General features: G+C 39.3%; 2 protein-coding genes across 3 annotated transcripts; one reads left to right on the plus strand and one right to left on the minus strand.

Annotated features, from left to right (window-relative positions):
• Positions 1-239: 239 nt before the first annotated feature.
• On the minus strand, positions 240-11,392 carry LOC129116798 (G-protein coupled receptor family C group 6 member A-like). The gene is made up of 6 exons (XM_054627505.1): positions 11,190-11,392; positions 10,163-10,451; positions 3,950-4,753; positions 2,215-2,430; positions 1,766-1,889; positions 240-1,258 (listed from the first exon to the last, which is right to left on the minus strand). The coding sequence occupies exons 1-6, from the start codon at positions 11,390-11,392 to the stop codon at positions 240-242; spliced, it is 2,655 nt and encodes an 884-aa protein (XP_054483480.1).
• Positions 11,393-13,961: 2,569 nt separating this feature from the next.
• LOC129116795 (protein cornichon homolog 4) lies at positions 13,962-21,306 on the plus strand. 2 transcript variants are annotated; one of them, XR_008533688.1, is made up of 6 exons: positions 13,962-14,037; positions 14,842-14,910; positions 15,121-15,233; positions 15,628-15,768; positions 19,125-19,223; positions 21,208-21,306. XR_008533688.1 is itself a non-coding variant. In XM_054627503.1 (5 exons), exons 1-5 carry the CDS (start codon positions 13,969-13,971, stop codon positions 19,150-19,152), a joined length of 420 nt encoding a protein of 139 aa, XP_054483478.1. In that variant the 5' UTR covers positions 13,962-13,968; the 3' UTR covers positions 19,153-21,306. The 2 variants fall into 2 exon arrangements, 1 of the variants encoding a protein (XP_054483478.1); XM_054627503.1 differs by having other exon boundaries at positions 19,125-21,306.
• Positions 21,307-22,534: the final 1,228 nt, after the last annotated feature.

The raw sequence follows: 22,534 nt of genomic DNA on the forward strand, positions 1-22,534 counted from the left end.
GTTAGAGGATCAATAAACTAGATGCTCTGGTTTCTGGCTAGTGTTGCCATGACTTGTTTTTTGTAGTATATCCATCTTTATTAGAACAAATGGAACATTACAAGAAAAAACATCTAACATACTTTGGAATACACAGAAATGGAGGCTCAGATATAATCTTTACAATATATAATCTTTACAATAAAAAGTGTACAATTAAATATTTCTCAAAACCCTTTTTTTTTAATAACAATGGCAGTTTATATGCTGGAGCTTCTTCTGAGGCAGTGTTTGATTGAACCTCTGCGCAAACTGGTGCAGCTAGTCTTGTCTCTGCAGTTTGTTACAACAGACACAGAGACGGAGTCTGTGGTTTTGCTGGAGTATTCATACAAATTCTTCCTGAAAGCACTCTTGGTGTTGTGTTCCTTCTTAAAAAGGATTATATAGCACTTTGGGAAAAAATGACAGGTGAGGATGCCGTAGTTGGAGATGAGAATGACCACCATCTCCACAGCCGGCAGGTACACTCCTGAAGTGGTGACGTGGACAGGAACAAAAAGCAGCCAGGATATGAGGTAGAGCAACATGCTGAAGGTGATGAACTTTGCCTCGTTGTACTGCTGTGGCAATTTGCGTCCTTTGAAGGCACAGATGAAACACACTAAAGCCAGGACAGCTATGTAGCCCAACATTACCCCAAAGGCCAAATATGAGCCCTCATGACAGTCCTCCAGCAAAGTGGTTGGATGAATGATGACATGATTAAATGGGCTTTTTAGTACCAGCCAGCAGATGCAGGTAGCTGCCTGAACGGCCACACAGATGCCAACGATGACGTAAGGCTTATAGAGCTTCCGCAGAACCTCCTGCAGCTCAGGTTCCACCTGGAAGGCAAGCAGGATCTGTAGGGTCTTGACCAGGATGCAGGAGACACACAGAGTGAAGCTGATGCCAAAGAGCACCTGTCGAGCCTTACACTGGAAACTGTTGGGACGGCCTACAAACAGCATGGCACTTATGTCGCTGATGACCAGAGAGAACAGGATGACCTGGCTCAATGGCCCTCCGGCAGCCTTCACAACAGGAGTGTCACGCTGATGTAGAAACAGAGCTGACACCAGCAGAGCTTGGAGGATGCCCAGGGCAGAAAATGTTAGGAGCACCACAGCGAAGCCGTCCTGCCAGGAGAAGTAGAGCAGGGCTTTAGGGACGCAGCTGGAGCTGCCATCCGGAGACCACTCTTTGTTTGTGTCGCAGCTCAGGCATTGGTCCATATCTGCAGTGATGAAGGAGCACAAGCACAGGTACAGAATAAAACAATCACACACAGGAAATTATTTGACTCCATGCAAAAAGAATTCCAAGATTTCAGCTAACCTTGTTTTTAACGTAAGCGTCATAATGAGATGAGAATAACCAGATAAACTAGAAGTCAAAGGTAACTTGTTTTATTGTTTTAAACACAGCTATAATTTCTAATCAGTTAGTGGACAAATTTGCCCAATATTCATGGTTCCCCAGATGTGGTGGAAACACAAACAAGACTGCACAAAGGGGACTTTAATATTCTAAAAAATATAATTATATGATCACCTTAAACACACCTTAATGCCAAAATGAGGTTCATTAACAAAAAAATACCCCTAACCAGAGCATGGCTGTTAGTCTGTGTGTGTGTGTGTGTGTGTGTGTGTGTGTGTGTGTGTGTGTGTGTGTGTGTGTGTGTGTGTGTGTGTGTGTGTGTGTGTGTGAGTGTGAGTGTGTGTGTGTGTAACAGTCTTGCCTGTGTTATTAGAGTAGTAGTTTGCAGTACAGTTGATGCACTCATAACAACAAGTGTGTTGACCCTCAGCTGTTTTCTTGAACTGTCCAGGGAGGCAACTATTGGAGCATTTCGAGATGATGTGCTGAGGAGAGCAGAAAGAGACCATGATTACTTTATTGTTTGCAGCTTATTTATCTTACATAGTAAATTAGATTGATTGAATTTTGAATTCTGAACAATTTATTGTTGGCTATACTGTATCTTAAAACTGGAATAGTGTTTTTAAGTATTGCCTAAGTTAGCTTTATTGGTCTTAATGTTTTGAGTAAACACACACAATGCAGAATGTGTAGGTGGGTCTCTGTGTGTGTGTGTGTGTGTGTGTGTGTGTGTGTGTGTGTGTGTGTGTGTGTGTGTGTGTGTGTGTGTGTGTGTGTACACAAAATGACAGCTGAATGAGGGCCGACCTTCAGGTTCTGGATTTGTTGGTTGGAGCTTTGGTTGGTGTGGGTGAATTTGTTGTTGTGTGGGTGATACTCGGCCACAACATTATGAACATGGATGTTCCCTCCATCTGACCTCCACATTGTCACATCATAGCCCAGGTTGATGTCTCCTCTGCTGTCAAACTTATAGCTCTTTTTTCTAAGTTTAAACTCCTGCATCCACAGAGCTTTCAGCACCTGCAGGACGTGAAACATTTCATTTTAAAGTCAGTATTGTGTATTTACTGTATGCATGACTATTCTTGAGAAGACCATGAGTTAACTGCATCCAGTCCCCTTTCGTAGTTCTTAACCTCAAAGTGCTGCATAGTACTCTATCAACAATGAATTATTCACGCAATAGCTTGAACACATTAAGTGTACCTAATTGTTAAAACCAAACAACACCGTCAATGAGATGAGAGTCAGGTCCACCTGACTTCTCCTGACAGAGACCCACCCTCAGACCTGTACTAAATTACAGTATTTTCAGTCTAATTGGGTCAGGTAGGGTCCTGTTGTATTGCCTCTGGGCTCAAGTCTGAGTGTAAATATTTCTAATACTCAAGTGGATCTCAGCAATCTATCAGCTCTGACCATGTGTTGTGTCATAATCATTTTCCACAGCAGATATTTTCAGATGTGACAGTAGAACAAGCACTGGTGTAAATTATCCAATGAATGAGGGCTCAAAACTTGTATGACACTACCATTTTAAAAATTGTGTTAACACGTCTTGGTGTTCTCTCTCCCAGTGGGTCTGTTAAGGATCAGGCCTACTAATTAATTCAGGCTGAATCTGATTGTCCTTGCGAGCCCTAGGATGGGTCTTTTTTATTTGAAAATCAACTTTATGCACTTCAAGCAGTAGGGATCTTCAGTTGAAACCAGCGTGGATGTGTGTTAGGATGCAATATGCTCCAAAAATCTAGTTTTGGAATTTGGAAGTACCGTAGAAGCAGAAAAATGGAAAACAAATACAGTTAAACAACAAACAGAATTAAATTACCGAGGAGCATATAACATTTTCATGTATTTTCAAAAATGTAGAGTTTGCATTTCAGTGCCGCCATAAAGAAATTCCTTCCTGTCTTTGAAGAGTAACCTAACAGCCAGCTGAAAAGGCGTGTTTAGCTGAGCTCTCTGATTACAAATGACCAGCCTGTTGACCTCATGACCCCAGCTAGCTTCACTTGTTCCAACATCTCCAGAGGTGTGAAAGAGACCAATGTAAATGGTAAATGGCCTGTACTTGTATAGCGCTTTTCTAGTCCTCCGACCACTCAAAGCGCTTTTAATACTACATGTCATCATTCACCCATTCACACACATTCATACACTGATGGCAGGGGCTACCATGCAAGGTGCCAACTACCTAACCATTCATACCCATTCATACAATGCTGGCACAGCGGACATGTACTAGCGGAGCTGGGGATCAAACTGCCGATCCTCTGATTGAAGGACGCCCATACTCTACCACTGTGCTACAGTCACCCCTTTAGTTTGGGACTGTCAAATGCCAACTGTCTCTAACCTCTGGTGATGGTAAGTACACCAAGGTACCATAATCAATGTGTCAACAGCCAAAACCTAATCCTCAACTGTTATCTAAACCTAGCTCTTAACTCACCCTCAAATGAACCCATGTGGACCATAGAAATATAACAGAAAAGCATACACACACAAACACACACACACTCATGTATGTAAATACCTCCCAGGGTTGCACTTTGCCTGGTGTTCTGCAGTCTCTGCTCCTGCAGATAGACACCAAAGCTTGAGCGATGGCACTCACAGCCATCTCAATACTGAAGATGGTGCCAGCATGAGTGTGTTCTCTAAGTCTGTTCACAGCCTTGGACACCAGCTCAGTCTCTCCAAAATATTTGCTAGCATTGAGCTGCATGTAGAACTCCTGCATGAAAGTGTTATTCCTCATGTTGTCATGTCCAGTTTCCTCCAGTCTGGTCAAGTACTCACGGAATGACGACATGTCTCCACTTTTGAAGGTGAATCCCACAACGTGTCCAATGTCCTCCAGAGTTATGTTTCCTTTTACAGTGCTGGAGGAGGACCAGCTATCACTGGCCACCCAGATTCTTCTCATTGTCTCCATGTTCTGTCCTGCTCTGAGCGTCTGATTCTTAAGCTCCTGGTAAAGGTACATCATGTGAGTCGGCTTGGCAAATGACACAATCACCTGTACCTTGGGATTCTTGCAGATGGTTCGGGCAGTCTGCACGATAGCAGAGCAGACATCCTGACTGGTTACAGATTGAGGTAGGATTGATTTGAAGGCTACACAGATTCCCTTTCCAGAGGCCTGGGACACAAAGTGGTCAAGAGCTGATTGGCCGTAATTTCCGTCTGTTGTAACTACTCCCACCCAGTTCCAGCCATAGGTGTTGAGCAAACTGACCATGGCAGCTGTCTGATGCTCATCATTAGGAATGGTTCTCATGAAGGCAGGAAAGCGGCTCTTATCACTCAGAATAACCGCAGTTGATGAATAACTGATCTGGAGAAAAGAAAGGCAGTTATGTCTTTTCCAATTAAAATAAGTAGTAAGTAATAATCATGAATGTACAGACCTGGTGGGCGTGGGTGGGGTGGGATGGGGTGTCCAACTATAAGCCACAGCATCCCAAGGTGTTTAATAATTTTCAGCCTTATTATACATTGTATTTTAATTATGTCAAAAATGTATTATAGAAGACTGATCCTAGATCTGCCATAAATGACACAATCACATATCTGCTTACCTCTAATAAACTCATTGTGAGGGACAAATCGTTGTTTTGTCTTTTTTGGGGTGCTTTACGTTTAACATATACAGTCTAAGACGTTAGGATGCATAGTGTTCCCTGTAGCCTAATTATCTCTAATATTGGTAAAAATGTATGAATACTCTGGTTTGGTTGATGTAGCTCTCAGATTTAATATTGGGACACTTTGGTAATCAGTTTTCACGCCGAGGTGTCAACTCCTTGGCTCTCAGGTAGGAATAATTCCAATTAATCTATGATTGCCTAATTGGTTAAGAATGTGATCTAGCATGTGAATTTAATCAATCTACTATCAAATACTGATCTGAAATATAGCCTGAGGAACTTGTAGTCTCCTTATCACATTGTAGATGGATAGAATGGTGTATTCTCAAAGCATGTTGTAGTGACTCAGTGAAACCTTGGAGAAGCCTTGGAGGTGGCCACCTCGAACCACAGGCTGAAGGTGATGTGCCCAACAGAGACGATCAATCAACATGTCATGAGCTGTAGTCGTGCATCAGGCCTCCGCAATGGCTGTAGCTGGCAGCATCGACACAGAGGTTGAGAACTTCTTACGGGACATTCCTCCATCCTTGGATACAAGTCAATGCGGGGAGACTCCCTGTACTGGCAAAGCTGGTGCACCAGTGCACCTGCCTATCTGCCTGAATATCCACAACATATCTAAGCAAGAGGGTTTTTCAGGCCAAAGAGTTTGGGCTTCATTCATATTGTTGATATTAAAATGATAAATATTAACAAGAAAATTTCGCAAGAAACTTTGACTGTGTGGCTGCTACTGCCCAAAGACATTGCATATATTAACAGTTCTGAGACAGCTGTATCAATGGGGTTCATTTAGGGTTAGTTTGGGGTTCATTTGAGGTACATTTGAGTTTTATTTGAAAAAAAAAGTAAGTCCAAACGCATAAATAATACAATCCTGCAGAAAATGCGTGGGAATGCTGAAAGCTGAAATCAGTCACAGAGCATTGCTGAAAATGTGGAAGTTTCAAATGACTTTCCTGAAAAAGCCCAAAAGCCAAGAACTGCACTGTTGAAAAAACCTGGTAGTTGAATTGTAAAACTGTCAGAGATGGAAGCTGAACTGCATCACCAAAAGAAGCAAAGAGCTGAAATACAATAAAGAAAAATCTGGAAGCTGAACTGTTAAACTGTAGAGGTGGTAGTAATAGTAGAAGAAGCAGTCATAAGAAGAGTAGTAGTTTTAGAAGCTGAAGTTATAGTAGTGGTAGTAGTATCCGTAGCAGCAGTATTATCAGTGGTTAAGTAGAAGAAATAGTCGAATCAGCAATAGTAGTAGAAGAAGAAGTTGTTGTAGTATTAATAATAGTATTAATAGTAGTCGTGCTGAGTTACTGTTGGCCATAACTGGTGATAACACAGGGAAGGTTCTACCTGAAATTGTGTGTGAGAGAAAGTAAGGCATTGAGAGATAGAGAAACAGAGATTAGGGAAAGAGAGAGTGTGAGTGAGTGAAAGAGAGAGCGAGAGTAAGAGAGAGTGAGAGAGTGAGTGAGATAGAAAGAGAGAGAGAGAAAGAGTGAGCAAGTGAGAGAGAGTGAAAGAGAGAGAGAGAGAGTATGAGTGAGTGAGAGAGAAAGAGAGGGAGTGAGCTAGTGAGAGAGAAATATAGAGTGAAAGAGTGAGTGAGAGAGAAAGAGAGAGAGATTGAAAAAGAGAGAGGGTGAGTGAGAGAGATAAGAGAGTGAAAGAGAGAGAGAGAGGTTGAGTGAGTGAGAGAGAGATAAAGAGAGAGAGGGTGAGTGAGTGAGAGTGAAAGATTGAGAGAGAGACAGAGAGAGTGTGAGTGAGAGAGCGAGAGAGAGAGAGAGAGTGTGAGTGAGTGAGAGAGATTGTGAGAGAGAAAGAGAGAGAGTGTTCTAGTGAGAGAGAAAGAGAGAGTGAGAGAGGAGGAGAGAGAGTGATCTGGTGAGAGAGAAAGAGTGAGTGAGAGAGAAGGAGAGAGATTGAAAGAAGAGAGAGGGTGCGTGAGTGAGAGAGAAAGAGAGAGAAAGAAAGGGGAGAGAGAGAGAGAGAAATGGAGAAATAGAGAAATACACGCACACACACACACTCTCTCTGTCAATCAAATGACCAAGTTCATGAAGGCCGCCTTTCTCACAGAGTTAAATCCCAATAAACAATCTTATGTCAGGCATTTTGTCCTGCTTAACCAAAGCTATCACCATGCTAGCATCAAAAATCCCTACACTGTGTCTCCTGTCCAAGACATTACATTACATTACCTTACATTACAGTCATTTAGCAGACGCTTTTATCCAAAGACTTCAGTTGGTTGGTTTTAATTAAATATAATGTGGAGCCATGTTTAAAGCTATGTTTGTATGTGTTTAAAATGTGACCATGAGGGTTAGTTTGGGGTACTTTTGAAAAAATATTTGAGTCCAATCGCCAAAATAATATCATCAATAGAGAGAAAAGACTCTGCCCATCGCGTTGATATATTTGTTATGTTTGTGGTGTTTGAAATGTGACCACGAGATCACTTGAGATTGAAGAGCTATCGCTCCTCTCATCTCTGTTTTTGAGAGCCATAGGTCACACGCACACACACACACGGCGTGCGTGCGCTCATGCTTCTGTGCGTGTGTCAATGGTTGCCATGGTGAGGGAGCACCTGGGTGGACTAATTAAGATAGGTGAGAGCAGACACTGATTTTGAACAAAACTAGCTGTCAAACTCTTACCTACAATCGTAAAACCATAATTCCAATGGAAAACATATTGTTATCTTCTGATGAACGCAGAGATGTAATTTTTATGTTTGTTGTTTTAAAAAATATGAGCTTCAGAGCAGGTTAGAAAACTGGTACCATCTGCTTTCTTTGAGAAATTGTTGTTTTAACATGGAGTCTAATGGAGCAGTTGGTTGGAGTTCATGTTGCTTTCAGGCACATGGAGTCAAATGTGTAAGACTGTTGGATTCCATGGTGTTATGGCTGTGACGAGGACAAGTTTATCTACAATTTGATCAAAACAATTATGCCTGAAGAGTGAAAATTGTGGGAATTCTGGCAATTTTAAAATATTTTTTTCACAAGATTCTGAAGCTCCTCTCACTCTGGCGATGACATCACGTGCTTTAGGTCTGAACATTCCATCCAATACACACCCATTGTAAGGCTTTACAGCCTTGTTGCTACACAGCCACACAGAATAACTTACAGAAACATTAAGTATAATAGACCACCTACCACCTTCTCTTCCCCATTTCTCTCTCTCTCTCAAACAAATACATTGAGCAATGCGGCGCTCAGTCTCTGTGAAAAAAGATGGATGTAATCATTTTCCGGACAGAAGGACAGATGACACTGATACTGACTGATACAATCTGATATCTGTGTTCTTTTATTGATTACTATCATTTATAAGATTCAATCAGAAATTATATTTATTTCATTAGCATTTTACATTTGTTTTCAGTGAAATATTAATGACTTTATAGTTAATTTGCTGTTGTAAACATTATTGTTGGTGCTCTAGAAACCACAGTTTGTGATATCTTCATTATAAGTAACTTATAATCCTGTTCTGAATTTATTTGTTTTTAAAGTTCTATATATGTTTTGGACCAGATTGGTTCAGTCAGAGCAAAGGTGTGTGTTGTGCAGAAGTTTTGAGTTTCTCTCTGAATGTGTATTTTTTTGTTTAAAACAAATTCATAGTTAATTGTGTGTTATTATAATAAGTGTTGGAGGATATGCCCCGTAAGGAAAGATTGTAAGTTGTGTGTCCAGGTAGCTCATCTGATAGAACAAGTCCTTTGCTGCAGCAGCCAGGGTTGGAAATCAGTAATACCTTTCTGAGCTACTGCACCAATATGATTTAGGTACTAGATTTATCAATATCTTACTTATAAATATATAGTTTTATAGACATTGATAATTATCTTTAATATTTGCTCAAGGGTTGCACTGCCGCCTCACAGCAAGAGGGGCCCGGGTTCAATTCCCGGGTTCAACTCCCAGGCTAGACGGCCTTCTATGTGGAGTTTTCATGTTCTCCCCGTGTCAGCGTGGGTTCTCTCCAGGTACTCCGCTTCCTCCCGCAGTCCAAAGACATGCAGCTGATGTTAATTGAAGACTCTTAATTGCCCGTAGGTGTGGATGTGTGTGAATGGTTGTCTGTCTCTGTGTGTCAGCCCTGTGATAGTTTGGTGACCTGTCCAGGGTGAACCCTTCACCCCCTGCGACCCTCACCAGGAGAAGCAGTTAAGATAATGGATGGAGATATTGGATTTGCTCAAGACCAGACCTGCTCATACCTGTGGCCCAAACACCTGGACACAGCTGTTGGTTATGATGAAGTGACATTCATTGTTGGAGACAAGTTAAAAAGACTAAAACCTGAAGCTGAATGACTATGAGAGTGTTTGTCTTGTGATGTGTATGAGACTTTTTTTTAAAGTTGGTGAAAAAAGTTTATTAGAGTGGACAGCTGTTAAAAGATCAACAAGGCCATCTTTGAACAGAGACATGCGTTATCTTCTCCCAAACATCATTGACCACATGATATTATAAGGCTGAAGTTGAACCTGCACTATCGCCACGTCCTTATGGAAGACCTTGAGATATGTTTAAAAGCTAGGAGTGGACCTTTGAGCTTAGATGATTTACTGTTCCTCAAGGTCAAAAATGAAGTTCCATGCTCAAATGATGCTTCATTTGAGCATGCATACTAAATTCAATATAAATCTGATCAGTGGTCGTTTGCTTTTTATGCTTGTTACTTTTTAAATAATTCAAAATGTAATAATTGTATCTATATGAATAACAGTAATTAATAATTAAAAATATATTTAATGTCTATATGTTAATAGAAAAAAAAATATGTACAGTAAATGTACACATCATCACATTGCCAGAAAAGAGTTAGAATACAGTAAAATGATGTGAACGTGCAGGTCATTTCCAATAAGGCAATAAATGTGATCATTATCTGATCACTGTCCCCCAAAAAACTTCCACTCTTAGAGTATTCAACTGGTTATGTTCCTGTTCATCTGTGGTGCAATGTTAATTCGTTGTAACAGCCAACACTGTGTCAATCAAATGCTGGACTCCTACCCGCACCCTCACTAAGTGTACAGCGTCTTTATGTTTCTCACTACTTACTTGAGGGATCATCTTGAGAGTCAGTTGCCTGGCAATGGAGATGGATGTGTCAGAGGAAGAGGCCCCTAAAACAGCCATGACTGGCTGCCCACAAGTGTTGCTTCGGGTGTAGCAGTCAGTTTGTTGGGTGAAGTCTGCTGTGGCTTTCAGAGCTGTGCTGACATCAGAGCAGGAGTCCAGGATGCGGTAGCCCAGAGTGATGTTAACATCGGCAAGCAGAGGGGATTTATTCATGACCTCTATAGCATTGATCATAGCCAGTGCCCTCACCAAGCCTCTTTCTTGAAACCTGTGCCAACAGTACAGCGTCATCATCAAATAATGAATACAGCACAGATGTGATACACGCAGAACTGATACTAGCAGTATTGAAGAGAGTTAAGTATCATTTGCATTTCAAGACCTTCTGATAAAAATGAAGTTATTAAAAGATAACATGTAAAACACAGTTCCTCAGTTTGTTCTCATCATAATTGGTATACTGTAGATGACATTTTTCTTTTCTGTGTGGAAATACTATCGCTAATTTCCTTTCGTTAAGTATTGTACGTAAGAATGATGTTGTAGTTTAGTTAGTATTTCAATTTTAGACTGCTAAATCCTGTTAATTATTTTTTTTTTTCTAATTTTGTTTTCATTACATTTCGGAATGAAATGTTGTAATTTTACTACACTACATTTGTATAATTCATAGTTATATACAGTTATATAGAGTATGATTTTACAAACAAGCATATCACCAGTTTATGAAAATTAAGCAATACAAGCAGTGTCACAAATACATACAGTTTTATATCATTTTCTAGTGAAGGACTACTTTTATTTATTTTAATTGTACTATTTCTACTTTTTAAGTAAAGGCTCTCATAACTTCTTCAACCACTGAAGAATATTGGTTATTTTAAGATTTTATCTCCTGGTTACTCACAGGACTAAACTCTCTTCTTAAGATTAGGTGAAATGTGAAGTGGAAAAGTGAAAAAGGTGGTCTGTATATCATTTATTGCATTGGGTTGAATGATCCCACCTGATACATGGCTGTAGTTGCGGTGCAAATGAGTGGTTCTCTTTGTCTACGTCTTCATGAATGGGAAAGATTCCTCCGATGATTATTCCTCCAGGGGCTGTAGCTCCCGGAACCCTGGTATCCTTCTCAGTGGCATCTCCTCTTTCCAGAATGATAAGGTTAAGTGTTATGTTCAAATAGATTACTAGAGTGTCCCAGGCCATACCGCTGTCTTCTCTACTGTGTTTCGTGTCTGAACTCCTTTTCTCCTCTCCCCTCTCTTCTAACTTATTCTATGCAATTATTTAGCTCCAGCAGAGTGATACTCTCCTTTTTCAACCTTGTCACTAGGCTAAAAAAAAATTCCCTCTTGCTTCCTCCTTCAGTTTACTATTCTCATATTCTCCCCTGCAGTCCTGCCCACTTCCTTATGAGTGACAGCAGGGTCAGTCCCTGTTCTGTTGAACCAGCTTTCATCATATTTGGTATTGTGCATGAGCAACAATTTAGCTGAGTAAAAATATTATTGTGGGCCAGCTCATCTTTCAAAAACTACATGAACACACCTTGTATACCTTTTTTAACACACACAGTCAGTTCAGCAACCAACAGTTAAGTCAGTGGGACTTTTGACTGAGGTAGGTCTGTGTCTTTTGAGCAGTGCCCTGAGTTCCCCAGAGAGTTCAAAACCCTCACAGACCTCATCATTCATACGGAGATCACTGTAAGTGTATAATCCATCTTTAACAGTTTTATGAAAAGTTGAAATCATCATTTTGGCTATATTCTTCCACTGAGTCCTTTAAAGTTATTTTTTAAACTGGAGTTTGCCATCATGGGAGAGGAGAGGCAGGATGGATTCTCATAACCAGGATTGTTATGTCGTATTTCGAAACCACATTCTTGGCATATCTTGTTGGGCTCTTGTCATCATATCAATATATGCTGCACTCTACAATAACCAAGGGGCTTACATTTCCCCTGTATACTGTGATACCCAGGGACCCCATGAGCTATGGATTCTCTCCCCTCACCCCTGCCACACCCAAACTCCCCATCTCAATTTTTACAGTCAAAGTTTAAGGTCTTACATATGACCCATTTTTTGTCTTTCGTTACTCCAAAGTCATTTTTATGAGGTGTGTGTTTAATTATGTCCAGCTCCAGTGGCTGTGCAAGAAATATATAAAAGAAGGAAGGGTCATTACGCAATCGTGACACCATTCTAATTTAGCAAGAGCTGGTAAAAAGGTCCAGATTTATAGAGGTATTTAAAATTTGGTAGTGAGCGCCACCTCCTGAAAATAATATAAAACATTAAAGGGACAGCTGGCTAACTTTATCACACCTGCATATTATCAAATAGCATTAACAGTTTGATGGTTGTTAGCTATTAATAACTATGATACACTATTATAATCACATAAATATAGAATACCTCTGGTGTTTGGATAAATACAGCGACTGCTCTGAATGACCTACCAACACAATGTGTGCATGCGCAGTGTGTTTCAGAGGCGAAATAAAATTCAAGAGGACACAGCTATAACTTACAGAGATCGTAGGCCAGAATGAGCCTCTCTACTCAACTGCTACAAGTATAGAGGTTCATCAGACTAGACAGGATGAGCCACTTGTAGGTCATTGTGAGCGGGTAGCTCTTTTTGTCAGAATACCATCTTGGCACCAATGCTGGTTCAGTGACATAATGAGCCAGGTTAGGCTGTCATCAGCTCCACTCCATTCCTTGTTAATGTTGTGTTTTGTAAAGAAATGTGTACAAAATATTTAAATGTTAAATGTTTATTCTTTGTTCTTCTTGGATCTCCTTGTTTTTGTTTATTTGTCTGTTTTTGTGTACCAGTGAGCGTAAGAAACCAAATTCCTTGTATGCATATGCATACATGGCCAATAAAGGAAAAATAATCACCACTACTTTTAAAGAGAAATACTACTACTTTAGAGGGAGCAGAAGTAGGAATGTCATTGTTAGCAATAAAAGTCTTTATAAAGAGAACTGGAACTGAACTAATTGAAGGGGCATAATCTACCAAAATGTTAATGTTCAAGTGCCATGTTCTAAATTGGAAGGGATAAAGTTGACAGATGTATGGGGTGCCTGTAGCTCAGGGGGTAGAGTGGGTTGTCCACTGATCAGATGTTCGGCAGTTTAATCCAAACCACTGGTGGAAGTGTCCTTGGGCAAGACATTGAACGAGCAGTCTGTTTATAACAAGACTGGATATTCTTCAATAATTATGCCTATGGTAATTATCACTACACAAATACATTTCACACACAAAAGGGAAGTTCTTCCCAAACATTCACATTTTTCAAATAAATCAAATTACTGAGCGGACAATCTTATCCATCCATCCATCCATCCATCCATCCATCCATCCATTATCCCTAACCGCTTATCCTTGTTAAGGTCGGGGGGAGACAAGCTCCAAACAGAAGGGCCGTCCTGCCAGGGATCGAACCCGGACCCCTCTTGCAGTTAGGTGAGAATGCTAGCTGCAATCAAGTTTATGTTTTAATTAATTATTTTCGGCAGCCCCTGATTGAACATGATCGTAATGTCATTGTTTATTTATTATGTTATGGTACTTTATTTTTTCATATCAAATTTAATAGAATTACTTTTGATATTCTTATATGATTGTCATTCATCTCGGTTTCGGGGGCTCCATTCCAATCCGCTAGTTGGCAGTACTGCGATAAACTGTCCGTCACTGTGGGCAGCACAGGATCGAGAACTGGCCGGAAATGAAAGCAAATCACTGACGGAAAAAGAAAAATGGAAGCGGCAGTGTTCATTCTGTCACTTGTGGACTGCTGTGCACTTATTTTCCTCTCGGTGTACTTTGTATCCTTTTCGGAAATGTGTGTTTTTTTGCGGACATCGAGATAATTGGTTATAGTGGGTAGCCGGCCGAAAACTCCTATTAATTCCATTACTTTAACGCTAACTAGCTAACCGGTTAGCCGCCTTGTTCACGTTACAGTCAGTGACAGGCTATCGTAAACTAGGTAGTTAGAGATGAAGCTGTTTTAGCGCCAGAGTAACTGCTAACGTTAAAACAAAAGGTTTTAATAAACGGGAAATAAAAAAAGAACATTTAAGCGTACTTCTACGCCCAAATACGTGACTGTTGAATGTGTTGAAAGCCATTACTAATGACCATGAGGTTATTTTTAACATAAAAAGTTATTCCAACTTCTTTCTTTAACCAATGTACCACAAGCTTAAATTAACACTTATCTTAATAACCATGTCAAAACTGTACTGTGGCAGATCTTGTATTGGAATTCGCTTTGTGTTCTTGGCTTAAGTGTGCAATAAACCATCGATGGAGTAAAACACATTACAAAAGTAATGATAAGAACAACCTAATGAACTAGATTGTGTGGTCCTGTGTAAAGTGTATGTCTATATCCTTTTATGCACTTTATACATGGTTGTCACTTTAAAGTGGCAGTACAGTGCAAATTCCATTGTGTTTCTTCTGTCTCGTAATCACATAAGTAGAACATCTTGTCTGTCATGTCTTTCAGCGTCCAGTTGAATGGAGCTGATAGAAGCAGGGATTGAGGATGTTGACATGGAAAATAGATTTTCTTCATTCAACAAGATTCTCAGCAGTTTGTGGCACCTTGACTTAAAGCTCAGATAATCACCCTGTCTGATCTAGAATGTGACTATATCAACGCTAGAGCCTGCTGCTCCAAGCTAAACAAAGTAAGTCATTACTCATATACCTCAAAGATTTTTACTCCTCTCTTATTTATGATGATTTATGTATTTGCTATTGACTTGTTTTTATGTATATACCACATGCTATGCAATTGCTTAATCTGACTTCTATGTAATTTCATACAGATGCCACAGAGAGTTTGTTTGTATTTTGATCTCTGATTTTGATATTTGTGTTTGGTATTGCTTTTCCAGTGGGTCATTCCAGAGATGGTCGGCCAATGTCTCTCCACTATGCTGATGTTGGTCTCGATGCACTGGTTCATCTTCCTCCTCAACCTGCCTGTAGCAGCATGGAACATTTATAGGTATGCTCATACTGCAGCCCTTGCTCTGTCCTACTACAGTGTATATAAATACAGTGTATATAAATAAACAAATATATTCTGTTTGACGAGATATTTAGCTATGCCGTTTCCTTTAATATCTCCGAGGGAATTAGACCAATGAAAGCAAATCAATGAGCAGGACCAACTTATATATTAGATGTTACTAGTATTTCTTTCACTGGGTTGGTTTACAGACACTATTATGTCATGTTATATTTTGACACAACATAATGAAGATAGTCTGTGAAGATGATATCCCTATCGCAGCGTCACAGAGTTGGTCTCTGACAGCACCGCACGCACTGGCGGTGCTGTCAGGCTCCTGTGATGTCAGGCTCCTGTGATCACTCTCTTCCTGTCCCTGTCCCTGCAGGTATGTGAAAGTTCCAATGGGAAACATGGGCGTGTTTGACCCCACTGAGATCCACAACCGAGGTCAGCTCAAGTCCCACATGAAGGAGGCCATGATTAAACTGGGTTACCACCTGCTCTGCTTCTTTATCTATTTGTATAGGTAAGAGCAAAAGCATCCACAAACACACTGACGTTTAGTGACATGTTCAAGTCCTTCAGCAACCAGTTTACAGCCTGAATAAGTGGGGCGGCTGTACATGGTCAGTTCTGTATTAACGGGTCAATGACATGACGTCCATATTTCTGTGTCCGAGCCCATTATTTCCTTTTAGAATAATTTTATTAATTCATGACATATATCATTTCATTCAATAAAAGCTATTGAGTTTGAACACATTATCAGTACATTCAAATAATATATATTTTTTATGTTTTGGCATCTCAAACCCTGAAAATGGGGGCAGCGCAAATAAACAGACCAAAAAAACTATTAAAAAATATATATTTTAATGATTATAAATTAATGAAATGGCATGGTTTTATTGTTGCAATCTTTCAAATGAACCAAATTTTTACAAATACCTGTAGTTCAAAGCAATTTAGACAATTTAAAATCTTTTGTCCAACAATTTGCATGCTTTAAATGTCAGATATGTAGATACAGTGGATATGAAAAGTCTACACACCCCTGTTAAAATGCCAGGTTTTAGTGATGTAAAAATATGAGACAAATATAAATCATGTCCGAACTTTTTCTGCCTTTAATGTGACCTATAACGTGAACAATTCAATTGAAAATAAAACTGAAATCTTTTAGGGGAAAAATAAAAAATAAAAAACTTACAATAACCTGGTTGCATAAATATGCACACCCTTAAACTAATACTTTGTTGAAGCACCTTTTGTTTTTATTACAGCACTCAGTCTATTAGCATGGCACATCTTGACTTGGCAATATTTGCCCACTCTTCTTTGCAAAAGCGCTCCAAATCTGTCAGATTGCGAGGGTGGCTATGGCTCAGTGGAGAGCAGGGTCGTCCCCCAATCAGAGGATCGGCGGTTCGATCCCTGGCTCCGGAAGTCCATGTCGATGTGTCCTTGGGCAAGATACTTAACCGCAAATTGCTCCCGCAGGCTGTTTCTGCGGTGTATGTGTATGAATGTTAGTTCCGTCTTGCCACCCTACCCCATAGCCCAAACATATGAAGAATACGGGAGATTGTTGTCACACAGCCAGTACTTGCCAGAAATTCCTGCAGCTCCTTTAATGTTGCTGTAGGCCTCTTGGAAGCCTCCCTGACCAGTTTTCTTCTCGTCTTTTCATCAATTGTGGAGGGACGTCCAGTTCTTGGTAATGTCCCTGTTGTGCCATATTTTCTCCACTTGATGATGACTGTCTTCACTGTGTTCCATGGTATATCTGTACCCTTCTCCTGACTGATACCTTTCAACAATGAGATCCCTCTGATGCTTTGGAAGCTCTCTGCAGACCATGGCTTTTGCTGTAAGATGCAACTAAGAAAATGTCAGGAAAATCCTACTAGAACAGCTGAACTTTATTTGGGATTAATCAGAGTCACTTTAAATGATGGCAGGTGTGTACTGACTACTATTTAACATGAGTTTGAATGTGATTGGTTAATTATGAACACAGCCACATCCCCAGTTATAAGAGGGTGTGCACACTTATGCAACCACATTATTTTATTTTTTAATTTTTAATTTTTCCCCTAAAAGATTTCAGTTTGTTTTTCAATTGAATTGTTCACGTTATAGGTCACATTAAAGTTCTGACATGATTTATCTTGGTCTCATTTTTTTACATCACAAAAACCTGGCATTTTAACAGGGGTGGTAGACTTTTTATATCCACTGTATGTGACTTGTATTTTAATATTAAAGTACACAATAGTTACCAGGCTATAGCATCATCAAGAGGATCTCAACTAACTTTTATGGCTGAGTGAAAATCTTTTAAGATCTCTCTCAAATATTGATAAAAAATAGCTACTTTTAACTTACAGGTTGGCTGGTACACTTTCCATGTCAGGTGGTACAACCAATGTTAAACTAGAAAAATGTCATATTATAAAACTTTTTATTGTATTTAAAAATGAAATGTATGGTTTTGTTAACAAGAACTAAAACAGGAGTCAAAGTAGATGCCTGAATAATATGAAAAAAGTTGCAAAAGTCAGGTGGCGCAATCGCAAGGAATGTCACTATATGATATTATATTTCAAGCTCTAAGATTATTTACTGAATTTTTAAATCGTTTAATTGTTTTAAGTTAAAGGCAGGGTTGGTAAAGATGAGAAACTAACACAAGGTATGGTAGATTTTAAAAGTTATCCAACCCAAACAAACAGCCCAGTGTTGCCAAGTCTTTTCCATTGAAAACAGCAGCTCTAGACCAGACTAGCAGGAAAGTGTCCAATTCTCCATCTCTGACAGTCCGTCCCTTCAGGCCTCCCTCCAAAGACACTCCCCAAAACTATCATTATGAAGGTAAACAACAAACATGGCCTGCAGTTCTTACTTTTATACAGTATTCAGACCTTTCAGGTTTTTAAATAATTATTTTCTTATTACACTTGGAGGAGTTCCATGTGATCTCAGAGCCTCTTAATTCACAACACACACGGCTCACTCATGACTGGGACAGCTTTAGTACACACACCTGAAAATACTGTACACCAAAATATTTCAAAAACATTTTGAACCATGCGAGGTCAACGTACCTTACAAGGCTCAAAATGTTTTGAAGTATTTTGTCACTTGTTCCAAAGTCATTCAAGTGTTATTTAAATCAGTTTCGACTAAGTATTGCTGTATTTAGTATGAACTAGTGTTGCATTCCAGTTGTTATGCCTTTAATTTAATGGTATGTAATTTAATGTAAATACATTTGATTGAGTATGAGAATAAGTTTTTCTTTTTTGTCTTGAGCTGGTGTTTCTTTATGAATGTATCAAAATAAGACTTAATTGTTTCCCAATCAATCCATTACAGTCTGTTCATCTAATCATCCATTGCACTGTAGCCTATTCTAGTTGCTATTTACTGAACATGATGACTATGATACTATGAAATATTTACTACTTTAACTTCAATAGAGACTTTTTAAAGGCAATTATTCAGCCATAATCCTGTCATTATTAATGTTGTCAGGTGGCACAACTTGTAAATGTCAGGTGGTGCAACCAGATAAAACATTAATTTAGAGCAATAAATAAAAGGTTTAAGTGACCAAATAGTTGATAACTATAATGTTAATAGCTATTGTATTGCATGTATCCATTTGTATATTTGTATCATTATTTTTTATCATTTAAAATGTAAAATCGGATAACCACTTTGAAAAGTTGTTTAACAAATGAGACTCGTTTAACAACATTGGTCCACACACAAAAATATGCATTCCATCCAATTTGAAAATACTTTTTAAAATGATCATTTTAGAAGATTTATTGTCATTGACCCTAACATATATATTTCCCTCCCCTGTTTGTCCAGCATGATCCTGGCTCTGATCAACGACTGAAGCAGCCATCGGGCTGTCAGATTCCAACGTCCAGGCTTTGCCGTCTCCCCCTCACATCCTGCTCCTATACTGTATGCATACAATCTTTCTGAACAGCAGAGAGAGGAAGTTTATTGTCACTGATTACTGATCCACGCTGTTATTTGTGTTGTCAGTTTCCCAGAGTTTTCAATTGAATACTGAGGTTGACATTTAACCATTTAGCACTTCAGTACCATCATGCAAAAATCTCCTACAACAAGCGCAGTGTGATATTGTGAGGGGATAACTAATGAGGTATCTTTTCAACCTCTATATGCAATAGTGAGTAAAAACAACACTAACATAGTGGCTGTAAGAAATATTTTCTCAGTAAAGTGAGCAAGTAGTCTTCCTAGAGCAGAGATGAGCAGAAACAACTTGTAAATAAGTCTGATATAACCAAGCACAGCACTGAGTAATGATTCTCTGTCTATCTGAAATTAAGGTGGAATTCTTGAGCGTGTTGATCCACCAAAGCCACATTTAGAAAAATGCCAATGGTGCTTCAAACCTCAAACCAAATGATGTCCTCTTGTGAAAAGGACTGGAACCTGCTGTGGTCCTCTGCTGCAGCGGTTCCATGCAATGTGTGCTCACAGATACTCTCCAGCATATGTAACTCACTGGAGGTTTTTTCTCTGTGACCTCCAGAGACTGTTGTGGTGGAAATCAAGATCAGTATATACTTCAACAACCCTGTCTGGCACCAACAATCATTCAACTAGGTCACATTTTCTCCTCATTCTTGTTTTTAATCTGAATTACTCAACCGCTAGAGCATGTCTGCTTGCTTTATTGCATTGACCTGCTGCTGATCATCTTCTTCTGTAGCTGGCCGTTAATCAACTTTAGGCTTCTCAACTACTGTTGCGTCACTCCACACGACTGCTTCAATCAGTTTATGAGGCTGTTAGAAGGACATGGTGCACTGTTCAGTGTTTTATTTGCCAGAAGCAGACTGAGGCCATTACACTCAGTGATCTACAGTCTGCTGTCACCTGTAGCTTAGCAGAGTCTGACAACATCACTCCAGACATTCCTTATTAGTGACCGCTCGGCCGACTCAGTATGTTAAATATGATTGACCTTTTAGTCATAAGGGTATCTTTTAATACAATTGTTCCTTTATTTCTCCTCGAAGTACAGTAATCCTTTAGTGCCATTTGCAATTAACTTCATTTTGAAACCAAAAACATTAAAGATAAAATGATTTAAACAAATTAACTTACAAATACCATCGGTTGAGAAAAAGTCATTAAATAAAGTGTACAGTGTGTTAGACAAGCGCTCCCCCTGAACCTTAGGAACACGTTTCAAAATCTCCACGTTCTGTTGATCTGCTGACTGAGGCACATGCCAAGTGATCAACATCATTGTCATCCTCTTCGTCAGTCTGGATGTGCATATTTACAGTCACCTGCTGATGGAGGTAGTCTTTTTAGTCTGTGTAGTCCAGTGCTCCTCTATTTTTCTGAACTTCTCCAGTTCACATGATATTTGGTCAACGTCTCAAAAGTTTACAAAATGAAATGCTGAAATAGGAGGTTTATGATGGTGTTGAAGTGCAGAGAAAACTCTGTAAGCTGCATGCTGCATCAGTAAGCCTATTCTGACTCCCTGTATCTTACTCCATCCCAATCACTAACACAGCTCAGCCCGTGATTGGTCCGTTTTAGTGACGCGGTGCTGCACTGAGTCAGTCAGGATGAGGCTCACAGAGCTGGATACTGTCTAAACTCAGGCTCAAATGTTTAAAAAGGTTCTTCTATTCAGTCTGGAAAGAAAATATCGTATGAGTGGCGGTTTGAATTGAACAATGTGATGTGACCTCAGTCATGCACTGATGTTGTGTTTACTGAATGACCTTGGCATTGAACACATTGTATGTCAAAGTCGGATAATCCTCCGATCAGTAAGTGTCTCAGTGTTTCTCTGGGACGACAGAGGTCTGCATGTGCTCTTTATTTGGTTGAGTGTAGTCAGAGCAGTCATGACTGTTCAGCGACCCACAGCTGCTCTGTTTTGTGTGTGCAGGTATTCTGGAGCCATTTCTCTCTTCAGTTGGGGTCGACAAGTTTATGTCTGATTCACACTTAACTGTCTTATGCAGTGTGGGGCTTTTTTTGAGGAGAGGGGGGGGTTTAATAAATAAAAATTAAAGACAAGTTGTTTATCTGAAGCATGTCCACTTTTTCTTCCTATTATCCACTTTTAGCTTCGTGGTAAATCCTTTTTTTGTCAACCGTTCTATCATTTTAGTCGTTTTGTCACCGTGTTTCTTTCTTTCCCAAATCTTGTCGATCAATCTCTGGAAGGTCTTTGATTATAAGAACACAATTCTCTAGCTGAAAGAAACTAAGAAACTCACTATGTTAGGTTGTTATAATCTCAATGTAAAAAAAACAGCAAACCTCAACAAACTTCAGGTTTAAAATGATTGGGATTAACTAAAAAGATTATCATTTCCTAAAACAGTAACAGGATTATACCATGGACAAACTATTCTGTAGAAATCTTCAAATTAACTTTAGTTACTTCAAGTTAACTTTATTCTTACAGTCTGTTGAGGAAAGTGAGGTCTGTGTTTATGAAAACGTTTTTAGATAACCGTTAAATTGATAGACTGTTGATGACTTTACATTGCAACATTTTTCATTTCTTTAAAGCTTAAACCTTACACAATTTAACTCTTTCCATATAAGACGCAATCTTGTCATTGTCTGATGATAAAACGGTTGACTGATATTTGATTAATCTTCAGAGAGTTGGAAGGTGATGAAAATAAAGAGAGATTATGGTAAAGTTTTTATTTCTCAAAACTCCAGTTTAGTCTCGTCTTTTGTCAGCATTTAAGGACGTCTCCTCTTAGTCATGGAAAGAGCTCTGACGAACATATTTAATCATAGTTATAGTAATACTGTACTAAGAATAGATCAAGGGAGGGACATTTCAAAGTAACTTACATTTTAAAACCCTGAAAACTTTATTTAAAATATGCATACATAACACTTCTCCGACATACAATACACAACAGTACAATCACGTTTTGTAATAACACATTTAAAATGTCAAATGGTGTCTGGCAGAAACTGCCTGCAAGCAAACAAAGATCCTACTTTGGCTTCTTACAACAAAAAGAGAAAAGTAGACAAGCCTGAAATACTAATAAACAAAGGAAGCTGCAAAAGCAGAAACTAGAACAACACTTCTGTGATTGAATCAAGTGTGTGTGACATCCATTATTGTGTACCACTAGCGCGGGTGTGCTCTGTGATGGAAGAGGTGATAACGTCTGGGCAAACAAACAGGGTTTCCACAGTCCTGAACGACCTGCAGTTATTGTCCAGTCCTGGAAGTTTTG

The sequence above is a fragment of the Anoplopoma fimbria genome, unplaced genomic scaffold (genome assembly GCF_027596085.1).
Source record: "Anoplopoma fimbria isolate UVic2021 breed Golden Eagle Sablefish unplaced genomic scaffold, Afim_UVic_2022 Un_contig_9063_pilon_pilon, whole genome shotgun sequence".
Lineage (NCBI taxonomy): Eukaryota > Metazoa > Chordata > Actinopteri > Perciformes > Anoplopomatidae > Anoplopoma > Anoplopoma fimbria.